This window comes from Anabas testudineus, chromosome 22, assembly GCF_900324465.2.
Source record: "Anabas testudineus chromosome 22, fAnaTes1.2, whole genome shotgun sequence".
NCBI classification, from domain to species: domain Eukaryota; kingdom Metazoa; phylum Chordata; class Actinopteri; order Anabantiformes; family Anabantidae; genus Anabas; species Anabas testudineus.
The window spans coordinates 4,746,479-4,772,149 of NC_046630.1; the positions used below are offsets into that span (position 1 = coordinate 4,746,479).

Genomic DNA, 25,671 nt, shown 5'->3' on the forward strand with positions numbered 1-25,671 from the left:
TAAAAGAGTATTGCAGATTAGAAGAGCACGAGCTTGATGGTCATGTGACATGATCTCACTACTCTCAAGTCTTAGAAACATATTACAAAACATCACTTTATCGTCACTGTTTCTGTTTGTTGATATCAGTTTTAGCCCAGTCAAACATACAATAGTTATGTGTCAGAGGTTAAAGGCTAACTTGGAGACACATTTTGTCAACAACATGAAAATCTAGAACCTGCTGACACATTTCTATGCTGATTTTGGATTTAATCCATTCCACCTGCTGTTAAATCAAGCTAACGTCAGCAGCTTTCCTCTGCAAAACATGCAAGCTGCAATTTTTTCAGAGCTTTGAAGCCCAAAGGTTTCCAGTGATATTCCTGTAATACTTTAACTTTACAGATGGTGTGAAAACAGAAAAGAGGAAAAAAACATGACATCAAGAAACTTTCTGGACAACCAGCTCTGTGTTTCTGACTCTGTGGTTTTATGGCTGCAGTGTCGCTGCCTGTTGTTGGGCCACACATCACTGTGTAACCTGTGAGCCTGTCCATTCTCTCAGCTGTAACTGAAGCTTTTAATATCCACTGTCTGCTAAAATAAATATGGATTAAAAAGACAGTGAACCTCTATCTTCCACACAGGTCAAACTCACACTTGTATAAACTGAGCTTTTGGGTAATTAGACACAATTACTGGCCTGAATGTGAGGTTTGTTTGTCCTCTAATGACAAATAATTTCAGTCACATCGCTCAACTGTGGTTGGTGTCTGAATTGCATCAGATTAGCTGCATGGACCACACTGCTGCGGCTTGTTCAGCATCTGGGAGGCCGCAAAGGTTATGTTTACAGGCTTGTAAAGCCATGCTTATTTCTGACTGGCAGCGATAATGAATGCTCATTTCTACAGTCATCCAGGGGCAGATATGAAAGGTTTTAGCTGCAGATGCCAACCTTTAGGATTTTTTGCTGAGTCCATCTGTCCAGCCAATACGTCAGGGAGGAGCCTGGTGGAAACATGGACCAGGTCATATGACTCAGCCACCCAGCAGCAAGATGCCAGACGTGGCACGGCAACTTTCCTAATTACAACAATATGTTAAACCTTCTAAGCTCTCCTCCCAGCCTGCACATTTTCTACAAGGACCCTGACCTACATTTCTCTTCAGTGCTCTGAATACAGAAAAAGTTCTTTAAGCCTCAGCAACCTCAGCAGCTCCCTCTTTTCTCTACTACTGTAGGAGCAAAGCCCGCAGACCAGCCTGCAGCGCCTTCCTGCAATTAACCAAAACTATAAGAAACTAAATGTTTATTCATTAGAGACTATACAAAATGCAGAGAGAGTGATGAGGAAAGCACCATTTTAATAAAACATTAATGTACTGCACTAACACACTGTTACTACTGCAGGAGTACAAACACAGTTACTATGGAAATCAGTGACTAATGTATGAAGGATTTCCCTGGAAGTCACGGTTTGGACAAATCAGAAACACAGGCACACTGCAAAATAGTCCACTTAGTGCAGGAATTCATGTTTTCCAAAAAAATCAATATAAGAATAAAGGAACAAAACAGGATGTCGGGGAATAAATCAAAATGTGGCACGATAAGTAATGCTGAATAATAATGGCAACTAAACTCCTCAAGTGCAGAATGTAAATGTGACGTTTGCAGAATGAATGCACAAACAGTGATGCATAAACGTTCAATCTATCAATCTATTATTAATGTTCTGTACTTTGGTTTGACATTTTACATTTACGGGATATTTGTGGCCTTTAAGTACTTAAAAGACAACATGTAAATTTTCACTTGTTAAATAAGAAAAACAACAACATCAACTAAAGCCAACCTTGTCTATAAAACCTGTTGTCCTTTAAGTGAGTAGAAGCTTTCAGGAGCTCATCAACATTCCCCTTAAATGTGTCACTGTACTACAGCGAAATATCGGAACATGTTATTCAGCACACGCAGCTCCAAAAATGTCAACTTTCCTTTTCGACTACACTAAGCCTCAACTGTTCGCAAGCTGCCTCGATATAATCTCATCTACATCTGCCACAAAGTTCTGACACATCTCTCTCTCTCGCTGCCATTTCAGCCTGTTAACCTCATTTTCGGCACGACCCATGAAAGTGCTGGAACACGGGACAAAGTAAACAGGCCCCAGGATGCCCTGAGTAATCACTGAGCTATTTCAATAATTTGAGCTACATTTGGAAATAGGGTCACCTCTGCAGCCAACAATCACACAAAACCCAACATGATGATGTTTGAAAACTGGTATTTATCTATTAGCAGAATTGAGATTTGTAGATTTAGGTTAAAAATTAATTGGATGACTGAAGGGGGCATCATTATGCAAGACGGATAATAGGTAATGCTGTATAACAGCTACATGTTAAGCATTAAAGTAATGAGCAGTGAATAATAATAATTATTGTGTTGGGTTCTTTTGAATTTGATTTGTAATAGTACAGATTCAAGCTTTTTTCCCCTGAACTTGCTGAATTAAAAGCTTTTTTGTTTAACTGAAATATCACCCACCTTTAAGAATGTGGAACCAGCAAATGTTTGGCACATTTGTTTGGTAAAAATGACTTAAAACATTTAATTAAACTTCTACAAAGACACTTAAAAGTGTCTATAAACAGACTTAATGTGTCTACAAAGGAGTCAAAACATCTATAAAGATGAGTGATTAGTAACTACTCATTTATATTTATTGAATTACTGAAGATCCGTTTAAGTTGGCACATTATTTTCTTTGGGATAAACAAGAACCTTTCTTTGTCACACTAAAGCTACTGAGGCATTACACTTGACTAAATCATGTCTGCACCGTTTGACATCTTTTTAATAAGCTGTACTTATCATGTCGGTTCAGCTGGAATGGCATTTAGTCTTTCTCCATCACCCTGAGATCTGTTTAGACTAAAAGACGCGCTGAAGATGACACAGCGGACTAAACATTTACAGTGACAAACACATTGGCCAAGGTTGGATTAGCTCTGCTGCATCAGAGCTGAGATTTTCTTCCAACGAGCAAACGTGCTGCTGAATTGAAAATGAAATGTCATTCTCGACTCCGTATCTCAAGAGCCACATGTCCCAGTTTCCAATTAATGTGAATTTAATTTGGGGAGCGTAGGCTAATAAAACGTCAGCACTGTAGATGCATGTAAAATACTAAACGAGACAGTTTAGGCTCCGGAGCTCGAAGATAATAAACTCCTCAAATATAAAATCTGTCTTTTCTGTCAATTCTCACAACATTTATTCATCCAAGGAAGATGAACTGCTTTCATGCTTCTTGGTAGCAGCTAATATGGAACTAAACATATGAAAATATCCTTGACACAACATATCTGTGGTAAAAACAGGCTTTTTACTGTAATCTGGTGTTAATGTCTGCACTTTATCAGCTGTATAAGAAACGTCAAACAGCAGCAGGCCTTGACTTTTGACTAGAGTCGCTGTCACGGCCTTGTCCCTGCAGCTCAAGTACACCAACGACATTCAATGTAAACAACCACATATTGTTGTTATTATTGTGTCAGATTTCTTTTCACACGTAGACAAACAGTTGTATAGCAGCTATTTCCTAGCGCCTCATCTCACTGTGCAGAAAAGTAGTAGATTAAAACTAGAGCTCAACAGATATAATCAACATGGGTTCGTTAAAATCAAATTTTGTCTTTAAGGATATAATAGAAGTACACAAAAGGTGAGCGGTCAGGCGTGGCGTTAGGCACTGAGGCATGAGGGAAGTCAGCTGGGAGTAAAATTGATCAGCCGCCTGCAGAATCACAAAGCATCTCAAACAAAGCATCGTGTGTGTGTGTGTGTGTGTGTGTGTGTGTGTGTGTGTGTGTGTGAAGGGAGAAGGGAGAAGGCGACTCCCATCCTGTCCTGCCCCGTCTGTCCTCCAGGACAAGCTGCATCAGCACGATGGGAGGAGCTGGATGTCTGACATAAAGCTCTCTGACTTAACATTCAAAGTGCACCAACGTGAACTTGTGTGATTAACATTCATCGTATCCGTGTCACACAAGCACGTTGAGAGAGTTTCAAAAAAGCAATAAATGTGAAAAGACAAATGGTTAAATCCGGTCTCAGCTTCTTCTGGACGGCTTTCTGTGAAATGTTGTGCTGACATTTGTGGTCCTCAGCATCAAAAGCAGAAGAAGTCACGATTTATCTCCTTTTCCCACTGTTCAGAGTTTTAATCTTGTTTAATCTAGTTAACAGCACTCGCAGCTCATGAAGGTCGGTCCATACGAGTGGTGGCTCAAGGAGCAGCGTTCATAAACGCCAAGTGACATTTACAACTGTGTTTATAAAGAGCGGCTGTCAAAAAATAAAACTACATTAAAATAGGTACAAAAACACTGAACCACAGGGAAAAGGAGATGAATTATGAACGTTTTGCCTTTGGATAAACCAGATCATCAATCCTACTGACTTTGAGGTTCCCGAGACTTTAGTGAAGTTAGATTAGTTAGAGTGTGAGTTTCACCCCATGTGATAACGCCTCTGACTCGGATAATGTCCTGCTCTGCGCTACATGTGTAAAAGCACAATTCCACATAATGTCCAGTCCCGTTCTCCCGTGAAAACGGCTTTGATGACTTTGCTGAGCTTGTCCTCACTGTTCCTCTAGAGCCACTACAAGGTTTATTTTCATGGTTTAGAAGCAAATATCTCAACATATATGTGAAGGATTGTTTGAAAATGTGCTATATGCATTCTTAAGACAAATGATAAAAACCTTTATGCTCTCTTAACTTTTCTCCTCATCAGGACAAAACACTGAATAATGATGTTTAAGGCTTTTGACCACATTAATTAAATTTCCATCGGTCTTGCAAATGTTATCATGTTGGCCCACTGTCTTCACAGCTTCACAGAGCTGCTGGTGTGGCGGTCTTGCTTAAACTCCCAAACATTGGTACAGAACAGGCACTGAGTGCAGGACAACAAGAACAACAACAAGAGGAGCATAAAACAATGAGAGACTTTAACTGCCTCTCATTCATCCTACTCTAAATTCCCGCAGTGTGAGCATCGCAGGCAGCCAGAGGACAATAGAGCGAGTGTCTCACTGCTGCTCAAAGCGACATCTCAGCACTCTCGCCTCCAACAGGCCCAAATATGACAGCCTACTGGGAACAGCTGCCACTCGAGGGCCCGTTCAATCCGGGCTCTGTCTCAGAGATTGGCCCCATCTCTCGCAGCACTTAGCCTCACGCCTGTGGGACGATGCACAGAAATGCAACTGATGCCTACTTCAAAAATATCAAGATGAAAAGCAGCTCTGTGCCCTTGGCTCTTAAGAGCAGAGGGTTAGCTGGTAACATCACCAGCGTGATTTCTTTTGCAGGAAGGATTGAAGGCTGAAGGGCTTCTTAGCATACACGTCCATCTTTAGAAATAAGCGTGCAATTATTGGAACTCATTCAGACGCTCAGTATGATGAAAAGGTTTGAACTGGTGCTCATTCAAATGCTTCTCACGATGAGGTGGCAGAACTTTGGAGTGCATCACTCTCTGAATGTCAGTCAGACACTTAAGCTGCCTACTGAAGAGAATAATAAGGAGATCCCTCTGCGTAACCTTCATGTACTTCATATTCTGGCTTAACATTATGTGCAGAAACAGACCAGAGCCTCACAAATGTGAGTGCTGCCTTATAAAGAGCACATGGCATCGTTTTTATTTTAGTGGCAAACTTTTAAAAAGCACCATGACCTTTCTTGCAGCTCAAAGTGATTAAGGCCCATTCCTCACCTGTGGTAGGTGATTATGAGACATCACAGTGTGGAGTGGAGTGAAGTGACAATGGGAAAAACGTGAGATCAGTGCAGACGCAGCACTTCTGTAAGCCTCCCAGACTAATAGCTTTGGGTTTCAGAGACCTCCGAGCCTCAGAAAGCAGGATTTATAGAGGAACTAAGAAATTAAAGGATAACCTGATAAAATCAGGAGGAGAACAAAGTGAACCAGCAGAGATTTAAAATGGTTCTTGGTGTCCTGTGATGTTCTGTGCGTATTCGTTGTGACTTGACAACTTGCACTAAACGAATAGTTTCAACACTGCACAAAACATGCTTTGAGAAATCAATAGTTCCCATGTTGGTCCGTTAAACAGGAGATTAAAGCCAGGAGATGCTAGATGTATTTAGCATACAGACTGAAAGGGAAACACCTAGACTGGCTTTGTTTAAAGCTCCAATCTTCCCACCACCTATAAAACTCATACATTTACACATTAGGTCTGGTTTGTTTAGCGTTGCAGTTTGGTGGGTGGTGATGTGCCAGAATATTTATTTCTGCTATGCTAAACTCAGCTAACCATCTCCTGGCATATTTACCAAAGAGACATAAGCATATTTCAAACTGCTGAACTATTAATTTAACACAGCTGCAGCACATTTATCCAGACTTGTTGTCACGGAGTACACTCGGATATTTGAACATTTCTCATTTCAGACTGAGAAATCAGTGGGTTGAAGGTCTGCTGTGTGTGATTCATCCACTTAGACCTGTGGGGAATGTGTGAATCATACTTCCTAAAAACGACAAACCTAAAATGAAATCCTGATTTTTAGAGTAAATAAAATGTGCAAAAAACACAGATTGTGCACCATACTGCAATTTTCCATGAGATTACAGATAATAACCCAAAATGACAAAGTCAAAATCTACTTTTAGAAACTTCTGCTTATAGATTTTGATCCTTTTCTTGGCTCTAAAAGAAGAAAGACAGCCAGAAGTCTGTCTGTTTATCCACCTTAAAGGCTGATAGCACTGGAGAAGACAGTGATTTGACAGAAATGCTGGGTTATCTTCCTCTCTAAACTGACAGTGGTCAATAGAGAGCTGTGAGGATCATGATTGGCAGTTCACTTCAGACAAGAAGTCACTCTGCTGAGCTTCATTCAGTCTAACTCACTGATTAAAGCAGCTTCATGTGAAAAACCCACGTTACTGGAAATGCAACACGTTCCTGACGGACATGCAGGGTCACAGGGGGATTGAACCTGGGACTTTTTGGTCACGGGAAGCTTTTTATCTACTTGTCTGCTGAATAACATCATAGCTATGCTATTCCTGGAAATGAATTAGTCTTATTTCAGCTAACAGCCATGCAATGTAATACCCACTGAAGGTATTAACTTAAGAGGATAGAAAGAGGATAAGGAGAGGTAGTCATCAGTTAAAAAAAAAAACACACACACATACTGCACCCATATTAATGACAGCCTTTCCACACGTATGACTACATGATGGTAAAATGCAAATTTATCTGTTATTGATAAGAAAACCATGCTGAATATACTGTATACTGTAATATACAGTATAACAGAGAGCTCAGATCACATCTACAGAAACAAAACCAAAAACTAGTCTTCATCTGGTCGTTCTTCAGAGTTTTACACATAGGAGAAAGATTTCTGAAAATCAGCATCATCAAAAGGAGCAACACCCACGCTGACAACAAATTCCCACGGCCCAGATCTTCTATCTGACCAACAGACATCATCTTAAATATCATTTTAGAGCAAGAATTACGCAAAACTTCCCATTTTAGAAGCCGCACACAGGCGACGTTTGACATTTAATCCATTATCAAAACTAATCGACTGTCCGTTGACTGCTCCATTCACCGTTCAGCATGATAAGTGACCATTTTAATTACTAATTTAGCCTTTTCTGCAGGAGCAGCCTAATGGTTTTATACTGCTCTTTGTGAGATGCTGTGCAGCTCAGACAGGTGACTTCATTCAGATGAATGTTTGCTATACAAACCATCCTGAGCATTGTGTAATAACACATTTAGATCATTCTTTAAGCTAAATTTAAAACATTTCAGCTCCTCATATGTTCATATTTGCATCTTTTCTCTGTTTTATACATTTGTCACATTAATATTTATGGATTTCGCAGTGTTCTTCTGATTAAACAAGCAGTCTGTGGGCATCACCAAACTGTGATGGACATTTACTGTTGTATTTAAATAATAATATTATGAAAGTAATTGTAATACTTGCAGCCCATCATAGTGATGACAGCCATGTGACACAGATCCAGAGAAAGCTAAGTAGCAATACATAAATGATCTAAAAAAAAACCTACGGAGGCATGCAGGGTGAGCTCCCTGCCTTGGAGTCTGCATGGTGCAGCCTGGCACAATGATCTGGCATAAAACCGGGTATCCGTCACATAGTAACGGCTGAATGGGTCGTAATGAGCATTGACAGCCTCCAACACAGAGTCTATCTGCAGAACGCACACCTTTATATCCTGTTTAACGCTGCACCGAGGCTGAAGCTGCATGGAGTATTTGTTTATGAGTTATTTGTGTTGGTGGCTGCCTGCCAAATGGTGCTCACCAACCTGGAGGAGTGTGCCAAATATGTGTCCTAATTAACTCCAGCGACCCCACAAGAAGGCAAAATCTAATTTTGGTGGGTTTCATCAGCACTGGGAGATTTATTTTAATGTTTAAATACTGAAAGATAAAGAGCAACATACTGTGTACACCTTCTGTTTACTGTATGTTTACAGGCTGTGGGTGTAATTGTGCAAAATGTAAAGTTAATACTGATGAAATAATAAGTTCTGAACTCTGCAGATCTACTTCCTCTTTCTAATTGCAGGTCTGTTTTGATGCAGATGTGCTGCAGCTTTGCAAAACTAGAAACGTCCAGGAGCAGGAATTGTTGTTAGTTTTGCTTTTTGCAAACCTTTAAATGACTTTTACTAAGATTTCTAATGCTTCTTTGCTGCACAGAGTGACCAGGAGCCACCTCCTCCATCTGTCCCGACATGAAAACAGAACATTGCAGATGAGTGAGGGAGCAGTGCCCCGCTGCAGGGCCTGCAGGGGGATCCACTTGGCATAATGACACAGCGAGCTGGTGGTGAGCCGCTGTGCAGCTGCAGCGTTAGCAATCTGACAAATGGCAACCTGCACTGGCTTTAAAGTGCAAAGCGGATACTGACATGATGACATGCGTGCAGTGACTAACCTCGGGATGCAGTTCGGGGAGGATCCGTCTATCTCCCATGTTGCAAACAGGTTCATGGGCACCGGTCTGTTGAGAGCCCCGCTCCCGGGGAAACTCAACCGGCCACTTCTCTCCGCCATGGTCCGGGCTGCGGCTGGGACTGTCCGACACCGAGCTGGGGGTTTGTAAACAGCAGACCGGTGCGGGTCCTCTGTGCGTGCGGTGTGTGTGTGTGTGTGCGTGCGTGTGTCCGTGAAGGAGCCGCTCACGTTAGTGCGATGCGAACGGCGGAGGACGAACTCATTTCTCCGTCCTTGTCGAGCCGGGTTCGTCGGTGTGGTCCTCGGTGCCAGAGAGGAGCCGCAGTGGGAGCAGCGCAGGAGTGATCGGACCGACCGCGGGGCTTGTTGTGCCTACCACGCTGCTCCCAGAGTATGGAGGGTGATTAGTGCCACACAGCTGCGGGAGGCGGAGCAGTGGCAGGGATTGTTTACAAATATGAAAAAAATGGGTTTGATCTCCCAGTTATTGTTCCGCCTTGAGTGTTTAGTAATAATATTAGTGTATTAAATATGTACTGATCAAATACAATAAAATACTACACCAAATCGCCTGTTATAATCTCACATTGACAAATAGGTATATAGCAAGTCAGCCCCTGGACAACAACAGTGTTTTCAGATCTTAATGCAAGCTGTTTATGTAAATTGAATTTGGTCACCCTTCTTAAAAACAAATGAATGTCTTCTAAAATATATTTCTTGTTTGAATTTTTAGGATGTGTGCATGCTCTGAGTCATTTGTTGGTCGCTTCAGTGCAAACACATGATGTTATTATCACACTTAGGTATTCAACCTGACAGGTTTTAGTCTTAATGTGGCTTGAAGTTTTCTGTAAGAGATGCTGAATGACACAGCTTTAGCTTTTTACATGCTGAAACGTCTGTGGCATTAACCACCCGTCATACAGTCTCCCAGGAACAACGTCATTGAAGGTCTCTCTGCTCTGCATTTTGCATGTGCAGAAGCTGCAGCTCAGGGCGGATCCGTGGACCCTTCACGGTCAAGATTACAATAAATGCAGCTCTCAAACAAAAAAAGCGTTTGGGCGTCAGTTCCTCTCCTTATTTTGCATTTGGGTGCAGCAACTTTTACTCTGATCATGTTTCACCTGGAACTAAACCTACCTGCCCACACACCTGAACTTAATTGTCATGTTGTGAATTAATGAATGCTCACTTATTAGCGTTATAAATATTGATGACTCATATCCATCGCATGAATTCTTCCTTAGAGTCAGTTATCACGGTATGACAGGCACACACTGCCACCATGTGGTGTCTGTGTAGCTCCAGGTCTTGGGTGAGTTTCTGTTCTTAAATCACATAAAATCATACAATAAAAACACGTTTTAAACAAAATACCTTAGGTTTGAGTATGTGGCTTTTTATCTCACTTTTGACCATTTATTGTAGCATCTCCTAAAACAAAAAGAATATGTATAAAGAATATACAATAGATTTATTTTATCACACTAAGTTCACTGTGTTCATGTACTTCAGTATTCCCATTATAAGTGAGTTTTTCTTTTACTCCACTACAATTCAAGAGTGACCATTGTATTTTTTTTTTTGACAGCTGTATTTAACAGTTACTTTGAAGATGCAGATTCTTCAATCGGCTAAGAAATTTTGTATTACTGTGGATTAATTAACTGGCAGTACATAACTGAAACTCTTCAACAGTACTTTACATAAGGTACTTTCAGTATACTTTAATACTGAAAGTCTTGTAGTTCAACCTGTAATAGTCCATTTTAATATGGTGAAACAGCTTTATAAAAATTAAAATCTGATTTTCACACTTCATTCTAATTCAAAACAGCATATAAATCAAGAACTTTATTTATGTTTGTACATGGTGTCCGTTTACATTTGTGATGTGATTACAAGACAATGAATTACAGCTTCCTACTGATTGTTTTTTCCTTCCCAATATATGACATATTTAACGCAGATGCATTTCTTGACCCACATTCACAAAATGTTTTTTAAAAAATGTTAGAGAACAGAGTTTATTATCAAATTAATGATCTTATTTAGAGACATTTCTTCCTGCTGTAATAGACATGTGTTCGGACCTACAACACCAAACAAACGGCAAACAAAGTAAAAAAAGAAAACACCAACACGAGACAAGGTCCACTGCAGTGTTATAAAAAAAAAAAAAAAAAAAAAAAAAAAAAAAATTATGCTAGAATCCAGTAACATTACACAAGAACGTTGAAATAACTCAAACTGAGACGTTTGCATTTTTATGTTCACATATGGATCAGGGCGGTGAACACAAGTGTAGAAGCACCTGTGACAGTGCCCCTGTAAAAAGCGGAATCACAGTTTCACGGCAACACCAGAAGCTCGCATCACAAGAAAATGCATTTTCATTAACGTTTTGGGAAACGTGTACCATTCCCCACCTAACCTTAAACACTCAGGCAAGCACAAGAGATTGGAAGGAATAAACACGTGGCAGTCAGATCTTAGATAACATCACTGATCAAAATGTTTTCTCACTTTGTCATTGAAGTATTTCATCAATATGAAAGTGTTAAAAAGAAAAAAAAAAAAAAAAAAAAAAAAAAAAAAAACAAAAGGAAAAATAATGAATCAACAGGAAAACAAAACTCTTTCCTGTGGAAGAACAACCAAACTAACAAAGATTAGAAAATAAAAGTGGTAACGATGAATGAAGTCACTTTAAGAAGACGCCACTGTAAAAAACCATTTCCTCCCATCGATTTAAAAAAAAAAAAAAAAAAAAAATTATAGAAAAATCAAGTCACCATTCAGATCTATGGTGAACAACTATCAGTCTATGTTACGGTCGACAGGCGCCTCAGTCTCAGTGTTTGCTGTCTGCTGAGGCAGAGCGGGAACGGGAACGTGAACGAGAGCGAGAGCGTGAACGAGAGCGGGAGCGAGACTGTTTGTTCTGATCTGGAGCAGGGGACCGTGAGCGAGACCTGGAGCGGGACTTGGACCTGGATGGGGATCTGGCTGCAGCCTTGCTCCCTCCTGACGTCTTCTTCTCTGGAGTGCGGCTGACAGACCTGGAGCGACTCCTGGAGCGGTTGCGGCTGCGGGAGCGACTCTTTGAGCGGGAGTAGCTGCGGGAGCGAGAGCGGCTCTTGCTGTGACTGTTGGAGTAGAGAGCGAGAGGTTGTTAGTTAATTTAACATTTTATGATAAAACACTAGAACAACAAAAACAACATGATCTGCACTGTCCTAATTTATGTCGCATTATGTTTCAAATTATGTTTTAGGTTTGCCTTGTGGCAAACTGTCACTAAAGATGACTGGGCAATCAATGGCATATTCTTAGTTAAGGTGTACCCAAGAAAATTTTATTCACTAAAACTATTATTATAATTTATAATGTTATAAAAACATTGGATCGAGTCTTGATAGTCGTTTCCATTTGCTTTCAATCTTACTTTAAGCTAATTGCCGTCTCTGGCTTCATATTTGGTCAATACCAACAGAGTGGTATTAATCTTCAGGAAGAGCCGTGCACAGTTTATGCACACTGAGCACCAATAAAACAAATCACTAGGTTTTTCTCTGCTGGTATTTGGAGCTACAAAGTTCAGATTTAACCAGACCCCAGGAGAAAACAACTCACCTTCTACTGTCCTCAAAGATCTTCAGCTTTCGTCCGTTCAGCTCTGTTCCGTCAAGCTTGGAGATGGCATTCTTCATATCACTGCGGGATGCAAACTCAACAACCCTGTATTGAAGCAGAAACATTTTTTACAACCTAATTCTGAAGATTAAGACCAAGTGAGTAGTCTGACAAACAGAAGAAATACTCACCCTTCATTTTTGTTGGGTCTGTGGGCATCCACAAAGGTAACTTCACCTGCTTTTCTCATCAGGTCTTTCAGGTCCTGTGTCAAGACATAATGTAGGATTAGTAACAAAGAACATGACGCGAGGTGACAGTGAGAGCCTTTGCTGACCTAGAGGGAGAGAAATGAGCAAGCAGCTAGAAACTAGCACACACAAACTGGGGTTATCTAATGGTGACTTTGTGATAAGCTTCCATTCCAGTGGAGGGCATGTAAACAAAAAGAACCACTGAAAATGCTTTGAGAGAGTGGTGAGAGTTAGGTGTCAAAAACAAATTTTTGTACCATTAAATTGTGTTGAGTTTTTGTTTTAAAGCTCATCAGCAAAAACCAAATTCAACTCCACAGTGAGACAGGCGCCTGACATAACGAAAAGCTTTTGTGTTGTGTTCTTTTTTTTTTCTTCTTTTTTTTTAATCCAATATTAGGTTTTGCTTCTGAATTTGTGAGATAAAACTATTTGGTTTGGATGACAATAGTACTTTGGCTAAGTGGACAAAACCCTGATCAGAAGTGTCTTTTTGTTCATACAGCCTATAGAAGCTTTTTGGCTCAACGTGAAATGTAAAACTGGTCCCTCCCAATCTGAACTGAGACTGTAGCTATACACCCCTACACCACCCGACCATGAACAAACCCAATCACATGAGTTTTATGCTACTTACCGCTCCAAACCCATGAAGATATTAGCAAAGAGCCACTTGTCCAAATAGCAAATGGGAACCAATGCAGTGTTAAGCCCTTGAGAAACGACCTCAGCCTTGACTCAGCATCCGGCCTCCACAAGTAAGGAACCACCAGAGAGCAAGTAGGGGGAGGGGTGTGGCCCGACTCAACACCCCCCCCAGCTCCATCAGCAACAGAAAAAGACCCAAATGGGAGAGTGTAGGGACCGTGGATTTGAGGGGGGTTACAGCAGTCGGGGATGCCAGCCCACAGAACCTCCAGACTGTGGCTACGGACCTCCTAAGGCTACCGTATCCTGCGCTAGACCACTTTCACCCGCTACGGGGCCCAGCCAAGACTTTAGACCGGCGGCAACTGCGTGTAAGGAGAGGCACCAAATGGACACTATTGAGACAAAACAACCAGGAGAGGGCGCTACACACTTCTGACATCTCCTTGGAGTGTGTGCATTCACCGCTGATTTAGAGGAAACCAAATCAGAGTAGCTGCTAAAATACAATTAAATGCTTTTGGTTAGAATGCCCATCAGCAGCAGTAACATGTGCTTTTGTCTGGAAAAAAATGCAGATGGGGCTAAAGAGGGGAAAAAAATAAATTTTACAAAAAAAAAAAAAAAAAAATCACAGGGGGCTTTCTATAGCCAATTGAGTATTTTATGTTTTCATTTCATCTGACTACAAATAAATTGAACCGGTCCCGATCAAAAGACTGCTGTTCACTTAAAAACATGTCAAAACAAGCGGGGATACATCTTTTCAAAGAGCTAGTGCACAAGAAAAGAACAAATATATGAAAGATGTGTGATCCCTTACCTGCCAGCTAATACGCGAAGAAAGGTTCTCTACAATGAGTCTGTGCTCAGTTCGCACAGGGGGGCCATATCTGCAGAGAAAACATATGGAGAAAAAAAAAAGCTGTAAATACTGTGGTAGTAATAGTAGTTAACACAGGTCACAACATTTCTACTTAAGGCAAATTAAGTTTCACTCTATCTTAGCCGATATATTCACTTCACCAGACTGTGTCAATATTTGAATGTGACTCAAAGGTGGAACAACAAGCTCTCACCACATGATTTGAATTTAACTCTGTCATGCCCAGAAGGTTAAAGTCAAATATCTTTCTGAAGGTGTACGTCATCATATTTTTGTTAAAACATCATTCAACAACCAATAAAAGAGGATATGAGCTCTCACTCATAATAAGTGGATATAAGATGATGATGCAATACAGGTTTTACTCTAATGTAAATTTTTGCTCCTCTGAAGCTTTTAGCAAGCTAGTTTAAGGCAAATGTACCTGGATCCACTGCTGCGAGACTGGCGGTAGCTGCTGCCTCCACCGCCACCACCACCGCTAAAACGCCCCATCCCAGGGCCGCCGCCTCTTCCTCTTCTGGAGCGAGCATGCTCGATAGTGACCCTAAAAGGAGAGGATGAAAAACTATATTAAATACATTCATATGACAGATTTATAGTCACCTTAATTGTTCTATCATGGTTGACAAAATAAATTAGATTTAGTGCTTCAGGATGAGAAAATGTACCATTAGTTGCATTAAGTTTTATCATAAACTGAGCAATTAAGAGATTAATTGCTGAGCTAAAGCACTCACAGTGAATAACAACTGCTAGGCCTCCAGAAAAGACATTAGGCCATTTCAAAATTAGAAATGATCCAAAAACAATATTATTACCTCTCACTGCACAATTCTTTGCCATTCAACTCATATACAGCATCATCTGCATCTCTGTGGTCATCAAATTCCTGAAAAGAGGAAAACCAAAATGTGGCTTCATAAAATTGCTAATCATAATAATATATGAAAAAATATCAATTGAGAGCGTCAGAGATGATGTACACACTTATTTGCGATACTAACCACAAAGCCGAATCCATTCTTCAGGTTGATTTCCCGTATCCGACCATATCCCTTGAAAAACTTCTCCACGTCTCTCTCCCGGGCATGTGGGCTCAAACGGCCAATGAAGACACGACAGCCACTCATATTGTTACCTGCAAAAAGAGGAGAAACAAAATGTACACTTAAGCAACTTGAAAAGAAGAGTGACTGCACAAATCCATTACTGAAAGTGGTTTTGTGCAGTGTAGGTCACCTTAAACAAAGGTTTCATTGGGATCATGGCTGAACACTGTGCTCATGATCCTGTATGCTGTAGATACACACCTAATGTTTGTGAGCACTTTATTTGCTGGTAAATAAAGGTGTGAATAGTGACACTCAAAGCAAAGACTGAAATGCAAATCACTAGCTGCAGTAACAGGATCAGAGCTACATGACAATCCTGTTTTGATCAAAGCAGTTTCAGTGGAAACTGAAACGGACAAATTGATTCATCAAAATGTTAAGACTCGACTTCGGCTTTACATTAAACATTAAACTGCTGTTTGTAGAAATGCATCAGGAAATATTAACTAACAAAAAATAAATAAGTAATGAATTAACGTTGTGAATATTTTAACTTTCACAGTATTTTCCCGATTTCGTTTTTACTATATCATTTTTTAAAAAATAACATTTGTGTGAATTTATGAATTTCCTAAATTTTACTTAAGTACTTTCGTCGACATAGTAACGTAAACGTTAGCATCACTGGGCCCAGCATGCTAACATTAGCTCTCCTTCACGACGACGACACGGTGCAGAATCGTAACGTTTCCAGTGTGTTTTGATTTTTAATACCGCACTGAGAACCAGAAAAGACGATGACTAGATACATTTGTTATTATTAAGTTAGTTTAAGTATGCTGTGTTTAGCCTAAAATAATTTTGCTTGGTGAGAACATAGTGACTGTTGCTCGCCTCGAGGTCGGCCAGGATTAGCTAAAGCGAGCTAGCTCCCTACCGTTAGCTACGAAGACATTATTACAATATGTGCGTTAAAACATGAAAAAATGTCTAAATTAAAAGCCGTACGGTTTATGCAGTGTTGAACGCCAGTTTGAGCGTATTCTTACCGTAATCGTCTAATCAAACCGTCCCCGATGTCGTTTACTCGCTGGTTCGCTCCGGTTTTAACCAGGTCCTTCTCTCGACTGTAACAAAATGGCGACTCGGTCGAGATCGAGCGGGTCTAAATAGCAGGGAACAGGAAGTGCCGCTGCCCTCACGTTGCCAGTTAAGGGGGTTGTCATTAACTGGCGCGGTTAATGCTTAACTTGGTTAAAGTTGACGACTTTGCCCCCAGACACGTATTGCACGGTTCTTGTTAATGCATCATAGTGAATGAAACAGTACATGCCCCATTTCAAATACAATGATACATGTTTAATCACAAACGTGAGCAGTTTCCTTTGAATCCTTAAAGGGGAATGCAGCACGGATTTGGCAACACAGTAAGCAGCCATAGGCCGTGGAAGGCAAGAAGCGGCCTCTGAACTAAATCTGTCTGCAGCAAAATATTTGGCTCCTCAGCATTAAAGGTTTTTAGTTTCTTGTTCACAGATACATTTCACATCGTGTTCCACAAATCTACTCTAAATAGACATGCAAACACCTGCACGGCTCATTCTAATCCCAATAAACATATATTATTGTCTTGGAAAATACAGTAATAAAGACTGTTTTCCAAATAAATATTAAGATAAACTGCTTTTTATAGCCTGTGATAATCCTCTGTTACAGATGGTAAATATGACATCTGCCATGTCAAAACAGAAACTAATTATGCATTTAATAATTGAAAACATTTAACATTAAATGTTAGTTAATGTTGCTTACTATGGTGTACTTTGTCATTTTGTGTAACATTACACATTTCCAGAGAAGAAAAATTAATAAACATGTTAGTGCTATGTGGTGGAAGAATCTCCATCATCCAGGTTGTGGTTATCCCAAAGATGCTGTGGTATATCTGGTGGACAGAACCCTTAAAATAGTCACATTATTGAACCACACCATGGTTAGTTACTGACCAACATATATAAATATAGAAATGATAGATCTGTGATAAGCTAGTAACACAGACACTTCAGTTGATTTATTGGTCTAGTGGTCCAACATATTTTGTCTTATACTGTTTAATATATAAAGTGCAATATATAAATTTGCTGGACGATCACTTCATCCAGTGAAAGTGATGCTCAGTATCTGACAAAGTCCTCCATCTCAGTAATGCTTGAACTGATATAACAAAAGAAGTAAATCATTTCTTGGTTATTTCATCTTTATTCTAGTACTATATCATAATTCTTGAAATAGTCTTGGGTTAGATCAGGGAAATACAATGTTACATTTGACACAGTACAATAGAAAAAATACCTGTCTGGTCTGCTCTGTAGAAAGTGCCAAAGATGTTTTAGCATGAAATACTGATCACTGTACAGCTCCTGTCAGCTCAAAATGTGTCAAGAATCTGAACACAATACACTTGGTGAAATGTAAGACTACAAGAAAAGTAAATAAGGATATAGCTTATTTAAGAAATCATATGATGGATTTGAGCTTTCAGTCCCATTTATTACGGTGTTTGTTAGGAATTAGATGACTGAATTCATGTGGTTTGTATGGAATCAGTTATATCATGGAGTCTCTACTCAATACCTGTGAACCAGTTACTATTGGACCCAGTGTTTCCAGTCTTTCTTTCTTTTCCAAAATCAAGTCAAACTATTGCTCTAAGGATTACTGTAATTTGAAGTGGAAAACTGGTTTCTTGGTTTAATGATGAAAAAGGTGAATCATCTCCTGGAAGTTATCCTATTGTTGCAATATAAATGCGATTTGGATATAAAAGCATAGACAAAAAAACTGCACTGGGTCACAAAGTCAAAAGTTGTCAGTGTAGCAGCTCGACTTTCTTTGTGTTTACGTCTGGGCTGCCCGAGGCTGTGTGGACACTGGCCATTTAAAGTGAACAGTATTTGCCCTTGATTGTTTACAGCACAGCAACCCCCAGTGCACAGTTTAAAACTAGTTTTCAGGAAAAAAAAGGAACAGGAGAAGAAACACTTGAAAAATTGATTAGAAGTATGGCGTCTCAGTTTAGTTTTTGTCCAATTCTTTCAACATGCAATATTCAGAAATATTGACTATTCAGAAAAGATTCATGGAAGAATCAAATTCCTCTCTAACCTTGTAAAATGGCCAAAGTAAACTACTAAGCTCCACATAAAGAAAGCAGAGTCAACAATATCAACTGAAGGCCACATAGAGGTCATTGAACAAGAACTTGAAACTGAGCAAATAAGCAGTTTCCTGGTATGATCACTGTCAGTAGTCTTGGGTGTTTATCTAGTTACTCTACAAAAGCAGCTCTGAAGGCAGGGCAGGGAACAAGGCTGACAAAGGTTTCAAAGTTCATGGAAAAGACTAATAATACAAACTTCAGATTTACAAGTGGTTGTCGCAGAGCTCAGGTCAATGTTAGCCTCTGTCATCCTGACATCTGTGGAGGAGACAGGCAGGGAGCGTCTCTACAAGTCTGACGTCTGCTTGAAGACGAGACTCTTCTTTTCCCGCCTCTTTACACAGAGGACCAACAGTATGAGGTCAGGTGGTTGTTCAAGCTTACTGATGCCACATGCAGCAGTAGCAGGAAGGAGGTTCAAAGGTCAGTGCACGTGGGGGCAGTTCACACTCTTGTGTGGCGACAGCTGTGGGAGGAGCCCGAGCCGGCGGCAGCCGCTCCAGACGGGGACGAAGGGTCCTCGTCGCTCGACTCGTTCTGCTCCTCTTTGTGGAGGCCGAGGCTGATGTGGCTTTGCAGGGCAGCCGGGGTTAACCACTCCTTGGGTAGGCAGCTCTGCAAGAAGGGGATGCAGGAGCTGAAGTAGGCCAGTCTGTTGACCCAGCGAGGGATTTCCCGTCCACACAGCAACTGAAAAAAGACAAAATGTTAAATATACTGTCTTTGCTGATGCTAGAGTCCAGATTAGATACCTAAACAGTGACAATTATGTATTCAGACTTTAACACTTACACTTCAAACTTCCTTTTTGTCGAAGAATGTGTTCTTTTTAAAAAAAAATCCTGCTGTTACCTTTTAAAACACATTACATTATGAACCACCCATACTTGTCAAATTGTCTGCTACATTTCTCCATACTGTCCCCAGAGACATTAATAAACATGGAGGAGCAGCATTCAGGTTTATGTACCTCACATCTGGAGCCTCATATCTCCAACAAACCTTGAGATCGTCTGCAACTCTCTCAGAAATTCAAAACATTTGTGCCATAAACACGGTTATTTTTACCCACTTTAGGAAGCCACTGCAGAGACTCGGAGGACATTATATAACTGTATTGCTCCAAAGAAATGCATTTCTACTTTATAATACAAACCTTCATAGAGTAGGAATTTTTTTTTTATAGATTATGCTCAGCACAGTTCTATATCTTATACTGACAAAGAAAACAGAAGACGTTAGTAAAAACAGTGTCAGACTGACCTCAGACAGCGAGGAGGAGAAGTGATTACAGTTTTTATGCATTAGATGGTAGGCATTCCCTTTGAACTCTTTGCCGAGCTCCTCCATGATTTTATCTATATCCTCCTCTGTAAAGTCTGTGGTGCCCAGAACAATGGCCTCCCTGTTTAGGAGCAGAAGACAACACAGCAGCACAGCTACAGTATCACCATCATTAACAATACAAAAACACCACGATGGATTGTATGCTAAAGGTGAGCACACCCACTTGAATTTGAATGTCTCTCCCAGTTCAGCAGCGTTACCGGGATTGATTTCAAAGATGCCACTGAAAGGGTATGGGTGACCCCCGTATGCAAACTCTGTGTGAACAAAGAAGCAAAACATGGGTTAACAGTTTAAAAGGAAGCGCTCAACAGCTGCAATTACACAGAAGAAAGTTCTAATTAATCACTGTGGTGCTGTTCTTAAATCATTAGGCGTGGCTAATTACAGGCCTCTCCCAGTGTTTACAGCAGCAGAACAGTGATGTACACTAGAGGAACAACATGTTGAATAAAGAGCCTTTAATTGTTAGTTCTATATCTTGCAAATGATGCATAATAATATAATATATGAGCAGTTATTTGTGCCTTATACTTAGATGCATTAACAAATAAATGGTTAAAATATAGCACATAGTACAAATTTGAAGTTATTTCCATTTTTTTTTTTTTTGTTCTAGTCCAATTCAGAGGATATTTTTCTCAATTTATCTGAGAGCTTTGGTTACTATTTACCATTTTCCAATTTCTCATCTTTTTCTGTCATTAAAAGTACTACAATACTAAAGTAGCATCAACAAAATGAATTTTACGTGTCAAAAAGTAAAGGTGCTCAATGTGCAGTACATCTGTCACTTTTATATATATTATTATTGGATGCATTACAGTGTAAGCACCATTTTGATGTTGTAGCTTGTTAAGTGAAGCTAATGGTAACAATATGTTTTACTAATCAGCCAGTAAATATAACTATCACATACCAGAGTAAATGATGTTTGCTCCTGAAATTTAGCAGTGTAACAGTATCTGTTAAGTCACCCGATACTCTATTTAGAGCAGGTACAGCAGAGCAGTAAATGCACTATTCCCACACTGTCTGCGGGTGATGACTTTCCTGCAAGTGCATTGATTTGAAACTGTATTTAAAACTCCATTAGAAAAAACAGCTCAATATGCTCAGTCATTATTTTACAAACAATACCATCGGCATCTAAACTATCACACTTGGTACAGTTTATGTTCAAATAATGAATTATGTGAATCAGGAAACGACATATAACCTACTTTAAATCTATTCCATATTTTAGCTTTCTTAGCTCTAAAAAATGCTGAGACATTGAAGTTATTTGAATTCTCAAAGCAGCAATGATATATTAAATTCAATTAATGGGATCATTATGCAAAAATATGCTGCAAGCTCAGGATATTGTGCTGAAATTCCTGCACTGTAAGGACTGTATTTTTACTGTCATCATGTTTCACACTATGCAGAGCCAATATTTCTGTTTGCAAGGGCATGATGGAATTCTCATTAATCAGGTTTCCTGTTGGTTTCTGCCTCTCTATTTTCAAAACACACACACACACACACACACACACACACACATTCACAGTGGTGAGTCAATGGTGACTCAACCTAGAGAAATGGGGTCATGTTATTTGGAGCACAACTCCATATTTCATTTCTAAATCCAGACTTCAGCTGTGTCTGTGAATGCGGCCTTGTGATCTGATGATGATGCACAGGACTGAGTTTAGCCTGGTGTTAAACTCCTCTGACCCATCGTGATTTTATTGCACAGACAAAAAGGAAGTCCTGTCTTACCTCTGCCATAAATCTCGATGCCTGAGTGGAAGACTCCAATACCCAGATTGGAAGTGTATTCGTTTATCCAGTACTGCCGAGAAAGATGGGGAGAAACACATTGTTAGGAAGAGTAGCAGCATTTAGGATCAATACCAAGACAGTTTTATTAGGCAAGAAACAATGCAGCAGCCCTACATGAAATACCAAACATAATCTCAATAAGTGCTTTAATACTAGTGTTTCAGATGCAAAAATTTACTGACTGGGTTTTCCTGTTCAGTTCAATAATATAAATTTTATTTTTTCAGTTAAAGGGGGTTTGATATTTTTTAAAAAATACACCTATTTCCTTTCTTGCCAAGTATTAGACGTTATTCTGTAGATACAAGTAACTCTCATATCTGTCCACTCAATATGAGGCAACAGCCAGCAGGTGGTTAGCTTAGCTTAGCACAAAGACTGAAAGCAGGAGGAAACAGTAACCTGCAATTTGTAGCAAACATTTATTTGTTTATTTACTTATTCTTGATTTTAACAGCAGGGGGTTCCTAAATACACGAGATGATTCATTCAGTGCAAGGGATGAAATACAACAATCAATCATACAGTGAGATATCGATCCAGCTGATCTGCTGGGGGGGGGGGTTAAGGGGATAATTCAGGACCCTTATACCCTCTGACACTCCCATCCGGGATGAAACATGCTAAGAGCTATCCTCCCTGCTCCAGCTCTCCCCTATTAATAATACATGTTTCCAAGCTCAGAGTAATACAATAAAGCATTTCCACCTCTTTACTTTCTGTCAACAGAGTCATCTCGTGTTTCTGCAGTGACCTCTACTCTACTGGCGCTCCAGCTTTGGCCATTTCACACAACGAATGGATGGAAATATTTTGACCTGGCAACCTCTCAGCTTCCTGGAAGTAAAATTCTTCCATCTGTGAAATGAGGTTGCCTATCAAGTGACCAGACATTTCTCTTCTCTATAGTGGAGTTCCTCTAGTGTATTTCTTGCTGAGATAAATGTACACCACACTTATGCTCTTGTTTCTTCTGTGAAATCCTGTTTTTGCTGCAACAATGCAATCTCCCCTAAAATCCTTTGCCTACACAGATGTGGCGTGTAGCACGACACATCTACCATTCATACTGACTTCACATCGAGGACGATGGATTCATCCCTCCTTGCATGACTCACTCTTGTGTTTTTAAAGCTGACTCTGACTGTAACTGCCCTCATGATCACTTTCTCCCTCTTCGAAAGCCATTTCATGACCTGTTAAGTCCTGGCACTGCAGAGCCACACTGGAATGAAAGCAGCTGTTGGAGCAGCTGTCACTTCTGGCCTCACTGAGGTCCTCATGTGTGAGACAATATCAGGGGGGAGACCACAACTGCAACTAGCTACGAGGTTTACTGTGTGATTACATTGTCACACATGCATATGCACATATCATGTCCTTGTTTTATAGTTATTTACCTTTACATAATACACAGGAGTTAAAAGCAAGATAAAGGAAACTTGGCTTTAAGCATCTGGAAAATCCAGCATCATCACTTTTGCATCTCTAAATCACCAGTCTGTAGCTGTTTCACTACATTGTCAACCAAAGACTGTCTACAATGATATAAATAATTTATTAGGTAAAACTATTTGCATACAAAAGCAGTTGCTGCATGATTAATAAATAATTAATACAATCATTAACAAATGAACATTACACTGTGTATGTGTTTTAAACACATACAGTATATAAAGGTTTATTTATCAATGAACCTCTCGCTAAGCATCTGTAACAGCTGTAAAAAAAAAAAGATATATATAAAATGTTTTGATATGTTTTATTAATATGAAATTATTTTAATTTCTGCTTTATCCAAATATCTGTCCCAACCTACGTGAGCTTTCAAGACAAAGCTATTTGACAAAACATGCATCTTTTAGTACTACAGATATTAAAAAAAAATAAAAAACACCACTTATATACTGTCTCCAAACAGCTGGCTAAATTTCCTCCAACATCAACATGTTTCCATGTGTGTTGAACACTTTACTGTCTATAAACCGTTATCCTGCATATTTACAGCAACATGTTGCATGATAATCAAACAGGAAACTGTTCAGCAGTGAAGACCGAGCTGTGCACATGTCTGAATCAGAACCCTTGTCCTTTGCTAATGTGTGCGTGGGTGTGTGAGAGCATGTAAAAATGTGTATTTGTGTGTGCATCATGTGAGTGGACGGCACAGTAACATAGGATGTGGGAGGCTATTGTTTCACAAGCCTGAGGTTGGAACATGGCACCAAATGTTCTTTTTTCTACTTTCTTATGCAATTTTACTCCACTTTGTTCAGATTTCACTATATGTCTTCAATTTTCACGAGCCAGTAGTGATACTGCTAAATAATGGGGAAATTAGTAGATACAGTAGAATTTGGCTTCATAACACAATGCATCTCTGCAGCAAACCAGATAGGACCACGTACACACAGCCAACCACACCTCTTCAATTACTATTGCAGTAAATATATCAGTGCTGCCAAACTTCATTCAAAAATAATGTAATTAAAACTCTATAAGTTTTTAGTCCACAGGAGTAAAATGAAAGTAGTGAATCGACACAGGAAACGTTTTTGGCAGAGTGGATTTAGATGGAGGTGAAACAGGTGTGTAGTGGCCCTGCTGTTTCTAGAGGTTTATTCAAGTCACCATCTGGTCTCTGACTACAAATACTCAGCCAGGAAGAAAAAACTGTGAATAAAAGTGAGTAAAAAGTGACTGCAGTCTGGTTGAGATGGACCCTTACCATATCATACACGTTAAGGATGACAGGTTCATTGGCCATGGTTTAAACCTGAGCTGGAAAGGCAAACGTCCCCACCCTCCACGTTTTAAGGTTGTCAGCACCCCACTGAAGTCACAGGGCCACACGGTGCACGGCAGCGGGCAGGTTTCTGCAGGAGGGACTGAGGCTGCTCATTCCCCCACAGGACAACAGCTACTGCAGGGCCAGGGGAAAAACCTCCAGGAGAAACTGCACTGGACCACTGAAGCTTAGCCAGATGTCACAGAGCCGTGATCGCAAGTCCTGTGAGGAAAGCATGAAATTCAGATCCCTGCAGGGCAAAGCGAGGTGCAGCGGGGGACGCGGCCCATCTCCAAAAATATCTGTGGTGAGGGAAAATCGATGCCGGCAGGACGTGTGTTTGCAAAGTAAAAGCGGCCACAGAAGCTCAAAATATCAGTTCAGATGTGACTACGCGGTCCATCGGAGACAGAAAGAGGCTAAAAGTGTTGAAATCCGACGCGGGCGCCCTCCTGACATCACGGGCGAAAAGGGGACAGTTAGGGAGCAGCGACGTCGTCGATGGAGGCGGAGTGCGGGCCATTTTCACACGGAGGATGCTGCAGCAGCTGTGGGAGAGGACTCCTGAGCCCTGGTGGTTAATTACAGCTGATAGGAGAGTCCAGTTCACCAGCAGCAGCATCCCCGGCCGGTGCTGCTGCTGCTGCTGCTGCTGCTGCTACTGGCCCGCATCCAGCATCCTCTCCGTCGGGAGGCAAAGCTAGTCGGCACAAACATCCGTGACATAACTCCTCCAGTAACACAGAACCATGAAAAATGTATTTAAAGGTTTCCAGAGAGCACCAAAACCCGGGGTCCGTGTATCGTGACCGTGTCCGGCTCCAGCTCCCTCTGTCTCTGGGACTGAAGCGTCTGATTACATCATATCTGCCTCCGAGGCTCCATCCTCCAGCAGCTCAGTGTCTCAGCTGCTGGTGGGTGTACAGGAGCACATTTCGTTACAAAAGACACCACTTGACT

General features: G+C 40.5%; 3 protein-coding genes across 5 annotated transcripts in view; all 3 read right to left on the minus strand.

The window, feature by feature from the left end:
* pacs2 (phosphofurin acidic cluster sorting protein 2) overlaps positions 1-9,433 on the minus strand; it is a 47,021-nt gene extending 37,588 nt beyond the window's left edge. For all 3 annotated transcript variants that reach the window (XM_026339400.1, XM_026339401.1, XM_026339399.1), the window contains exon 1: positions 9,025-9,433. In XM_026339400.1, coding sequence (XP_026195185.1) covers positions 9,025-9,143 — 119 coding nt within the window. In that variant the 5' untranslated portion in view covers positions 9,144-9,433. The remainder of the gene's footprint in view (positions 1-9,024) is intronic.
* Positions 9,434-10,871: 1,438 nt separating this feature from the next.
* On the minus strand, positions 10,872-16,677 carry srsf5a (serine and arginine rich splicing factor 5a). Its single transcript, XM_026339472.1, has 8 exons — positions 16,579-16,677; positions 15,482-15,615; positions 15,296-15,366; positions 14,899-15,021; positions 14,412-14,481; positions 12,878-12,951; positions 12,687-12,791; positions 10,872-12,199 (listed from the first exon to the last, which is right to left on the minus strand). The coding sequence occupies exons 2-8, from the start codon at positions 15,605-15,607 to the stop codon at positions 11,905-11,907; spliced, it is 864 nt and encodes a 287-aa protein (XP_026195257.1). The 5' UTR covers positions 15,608-15,615; positions 16,579-16,677; the 3' UTR covers positions 10,872-11,904.
* A 1,151-nt stretch (positions 16,678-17,828) lies between these two features.
* Positions 17,829-25,541, minus strand: LOC113148033 (deubiquitinase DESI2). Its single transcript, XM_026339486.1, has 5 exons — positions 24,652-25,541; positions 21,861-21,933; positions 20,260-20,353; positions 20,013-20,154; positions 17,829-19,439 (listed from the first exon to the last, which is right to left on the minus strand). Exons 1-5 carry the CDS (start codon positions 24,688-24,690, stop codon positions 19,194-19,196), a joined length of 594 nt encoding a protein of 197 aa, XP_026195271.1. The 5' UTR covers positions 24,691-25,541; the 3' UTR covers positions 17,829-19,193.
* Positions 25,542-25,671: the final 130 nt, after the last annotated feature.

Bases quoted from the DNA above. Each gene is read 5' to 3' on its own strand.
- srsf5a (XM_026339472.1), bottom strand. From the start codon at position 15,607: ATGAGTGGCTGTCGTGTCTTCATTGGCCGTTTGAGCCCACATGCCCGG. The intron at 12,952-14,411 runs GTAAGGGATCAC...GTCTTGACACAG, and splicing joins CTTCGCGTATTAGCTGGCAG to GACCTGAAAGACCTGATGAG. The intron at 12,792-12,877 runs GTGAGTATTTCT...GCTTCAATACAG, and splicing joins AGACCCAACAAAAATGAAGG to GGTTGTTGAGTTTGCATCCC.
- LOC113148033 (XM_026339486.1), bottom strand. From the start codon at position 24,690: ATGGCCAATGAACCTGTCATCCTTAACGTGTATGATATG. The intron at 20,354-21,860 runs GTAAGACAGGAC...TTGTTCACACAG, and splicing joins CATCGAGATTTATGGCAGAG to AGTTTGCATACGGGGGTCAC. The intron at 19,440-20,012 runs GTCAGTCTGACA...GTCTTTTTTCAG, and splicing joins TCTCCTCCTCGCTGTCTGAG to TTGCTGTGTGGACGGGAAAT.